This window comes from Rhagoletis pomonella, unplaced genomic scaffold, assembly GCF_013731165.1.
Source record: "Rhagoletis pomonella isolate Grant_MI unplaced genomic scaffold, Rhpom_1.0 Rhpom_scaffold_00012, whole genome shotgun sequence".
Taxonomy (NCBI): Eukaryota; Metazoa; Arthropoda; class Insecta; order Diptera; family Tephritidae; genus Rhagoletis; species Rhagoletis pomonella.
In genome coordinates, this window is record NW_023458566.1 from 20,776,068 (window position 1) to 20,779,934 (window position 3,867).

Consider the following 3,867-nt stretch of genomic DNA (forward strand, 5'->3'; position numbering starts at 1 on the left):
ATTGAAATTATCTGCTCAATCAATCAATAAATCAAAGATCATTTCTTATCGAGCATTTGATCATACAGACCACACCCACTGACTCGATGGCAAAGAGTACAGTGCCGAAGAACAAAGGGTAGGCTTTGATATCACCAACGGCTCTGCGATCGGAAAGCGGCGGCAGTTCTCTCAAGACGTAGTAAAATACTATGCAAAGACCTACGAGATAAAAAATTTTCCATCAACCTAGTCCATTTCTACAGGTACACATACACAGAACCACTAAATACTTATACAAATCATAGCATCCGCAAGCGCATTCAACGGCACCAGGCTCCTCAGGTCGCGTATTAAATAAATTGATACCAGCGGTGCAGCCAGCGCGAATATATAAAATCGTACGTCGAATGTGTAGCCATAGTAATCGGTCAGCTCCCGCAGGTTGTCCGCAATGAAGACCACATAGGCGCTGCAGACACCAAAGTGGTAGAAGGCCAATATGAAATCTATGGTAGAACTGCGATGAGCTCGCATTTAACATTCTCCGTTTTACATGTATGTATGTATGTATGTATGTAATGCAATTTTCATACAAACCGCGCGGTGAAGCTTAGGAAACGCAAATACTTTGGACCTGCTTCCAAGGCGAGTGCCATCGCGTCCGGATAGTTTAGTTGAGGAACACGCTTTCTCTTACAGAGTTCGTAGATGCCGTGCAACTGCGGAGATCACTGAACTTGTTATTTCTTTAAAATTAATTATTTCAGGTGTGTTCGCTTACCAAAACATGCAGAGCGAATATCACAATTGAACCAACCACAATGGTGCTTATTAGGCCATTGAGCCAGCCAGCAGCTTGAAACGCCTTGGGCATAGCCAAGCAGCCAATGCCTATGGAGGCTTTCAGCAAGCTGATATAAACCTCGAGATTGCTGCAAATTGTATAAAGGACACAAATATGAAACGTAGAATGAAGTTTTTTCACAACGCACCTCAACGGATTTTCTATCACTCGATGCTGGTAAGGATCGTAGGCATCCCTTGAGCTGTGGAAGAAGAATTGCTATGTACATAGATCATTTGCGAGTAAAAAAAAATCACAATTACTTGGCATTAATCATAGTCCGATAAAAGAAAGACGCGTATAAAAGCTTGAAAAGTTTTCAAATTTTTATTTTAAATGACAATTTTTATTTTTGTGGCGAATTCATATATCTAATAAATTTTGGGGAAAATGTACACATGTATATCGACTTTTTATTTTTAGCGATTCAAAATTTCGAAGTCTTATATCACATTTACATTAGAAACAAATGCGTGATTTGAAATCAGTCATTTGAAGGCATTTACACCGCTTGATTCGCATTTCTTTTGCCTTCATCATTCATTATATTTTTTAACACGTTTTGGACACAAAAGAGGCATTTATTCTTTGATTTAACTAAAACTGTTAGAATTTATGCGTAAGTTAACAATTTTTATACCCAAATATCAAAGATTTATTTATTTCGTTGAGTTTGTTTTGATTGGAAAAATTCCAAATGTCAAAAACAAACAAAAGCGTTTGAAGCAAGGCACATAAATACAGGTAGAAGCACGATACAAATCATGAAATTGTTCGAAATTGTTTTTGCTTGAGATTTAAAATGTGTGTGCGAGTTTGTGAGTAAATTTTAAAATTAAATTTCTTGGAAACGTCAAGAATTTTAAAAGTTTCTCTCAGCGGTCCTACCTTACTGTATACTTTATCATGGCTAGAAGCAAAATCTATTCAACAAAGTATGATTGAATTTGACATTCATTTCAGAAAAACCATCCTATAAAGTCAAATTTGTTATAAATTTTGAATCGCTTGGTTATATTTTTTGGCATAATAGTACCTTAAAAGAGAGCCTATCTGAGTTGTCAATCACACCTTGTTTAATACCCAAGTCATTTGGACGTTGCTCTCGTGAGAACCAAACTTTCAAACTTCAACTCGTTTTTTGGTTTTTCTCTCTCTCTCTCACTTATATGGTGATACGGATGGCGAGTACGGAAGAATGCTCTGTCGGTGGGTAATTGAACAATAATTGAACAATAAGCTATGCTTTTTTGCTTGTCCATTCGCCAACTTTATTGAACTTTTACATTAGCGCTATTCATAGAACGTCTCAAGGTGGCACTTTTGGCGAAATGGCAACGTTGCGAACAAAGTTGCATGAACGACCTATCGCAATTCCGGATTGCAAAGATTATTTCGACGAATTCCTACAAAGTGATTATTGCCCTTGCCCGGGAAAGATTAACTTATTCGTAGCTTCTACTTTCATACGAACAGAAGAGAATAATTAGTAGATCCAGCAAATATTTTAGAGTGTAAACATTTTAGTGTTATGCTGACACTTTTTCAATTAGCAGAGGCGAAACATGTAGAGGGTAAAAGATATCTAAAGACATTGCGTGTGCCCTCTGTGGGTTCTGAAAGATGGCACACCCTTCTAGCCATAGTTGTTACGAAGTATCATTGCAGGGATTGTTGAACCACCAACTGTCCCAGATAGCAGACAGTTTTATTGCCGTAAACTCTGCAATAGCATAGTAAATGGAGAAAGACTCTCGCCTTATTTTACGTCGAAGGCTTCAACCATTGGAACATTAGTACAGATGCGTTGTGTTTTTTGATGGAGTCGTTTAGAACCGTATCCAAATAGTTTTTCTTTTATTTTTTTGCTTAAGTAATGCGTCAACAATTTTTCTCTTCGATTTTGGCCATAAACACTCCATAACATACCTTCATCACCCTTCATTTCGTAGGCGTATATTGAGTAAATGGTTTATTTATTAATTTCTCTTAAAAAACCACGCATCCCAGTTTGCAATGCCTTTTTTTCAAAGAAACACTGAAACACTGTGGGTTGCTGATCTAAAGACAACCGAAAGCAATGACGGTTCCTTCCACCATTTTTGATCTATCGAATCTTTCCCGTCGGTTAATTAGATGCCATTGAAACCTTGTTGAACCCTTTCTAATTTCTGAATCGTACAAAATAGATTTTTTTTCATATGTAGGGTCTTTCCAAATTTTAGAATTTTTTTTAAATTGCCTATTCTTACGAAGATAAACGTTCGGTTTCTTGAAAATGCTCCCGTTTTAACACAAAAAAAAACGGAACGTTATATCTTCAGAGCCGCGCTATTGTTTTCGGCCACTAACCTCCTGAGGTATAAAAAAACATTCAGACGGACGCTTTTGAGATAAATCTACTATGCTAACCAAGCTGATTTAATTTTATAATTTTTTGTTCGTCTCACGGCTTAGAATCTTTTATGGATCACATTGCTGGGATGGTTTTCTAAAAGTTTTGTCTAGGCGAGAGTTCCATCTAAACCTCCCCTCAGGCATTTGACTTGGTTAAAGTATTCAAGCACTGTACCCCCAAAGATGGTTGAAATAATGTGCGCTTTCTACCTTTAGGGAGCCGTGCAAGAGCTTCAATTATAGCACCTCGTAATACTAATTACCAACGACTTAATTCGAGGCGGCTGCCGGGATCGAATGGTTAGTGGTGTGCATTAGCACTAGGCGGGAGAAACGACTTCAATAGACCACATCGAATGCCCCAAAAAAATCAAATGAAAGTAAATACTTATAAACTCTTTCAATGAAAACGCACATGCATGTGAACTCAACCGAAAGTTTTTAGTGTCGACTAATTGGGTTACTGGCTGACTGACCCAAATTCTAGTCCTGCTAGTCCTTCGCCAATAAACTATTTGTATTTAGTCGTACATATGTAGATATGCAACCAATCTATTTATGTCCAATCAATCAGCAATGTGCCGTTTGTTCACCAAAACATATATCTACTATTACCAGCAACAACACCAAAGAAAAAACCACCG

At 37.5% G+C, this 3,867-nt stretch overlaps 1 protein-coding gene across 1 annotated transcript in view; it reads right to left on the bottom strand.

The window, feature by feature from the left end:
• Positions 1-1,103, bottom strand: part of LOC118747637 (proton-coupled amino acid transporter-like protein CG1139) — a 2,053-nt gene extending 950 nt beyond the window's left edge. The window contains exons 1-5 of the mRNA XM_036481685.1: positions 1,090-1,103; positions 764-1,028; positions 580-701; positions 273-499; positions 71-201 (exon numbers count right to left, since the gene is read on the bottom strand). Coding sequence (XP_036337578.1) covers positions 71-201; positions 273-499; positions 580-701; positions 764-1,028; positions 1,090-1,103 — 759 coding nt within the window. The remainder of the gene's footprint in view (positions 1-70; positions 202-272; positions 500-579; positions 702-763; positions 1,029-1,089) is intronic.
• Between the last annotated feature and the right edge of the window lie 2,764 nt (positions 1,104-3,867).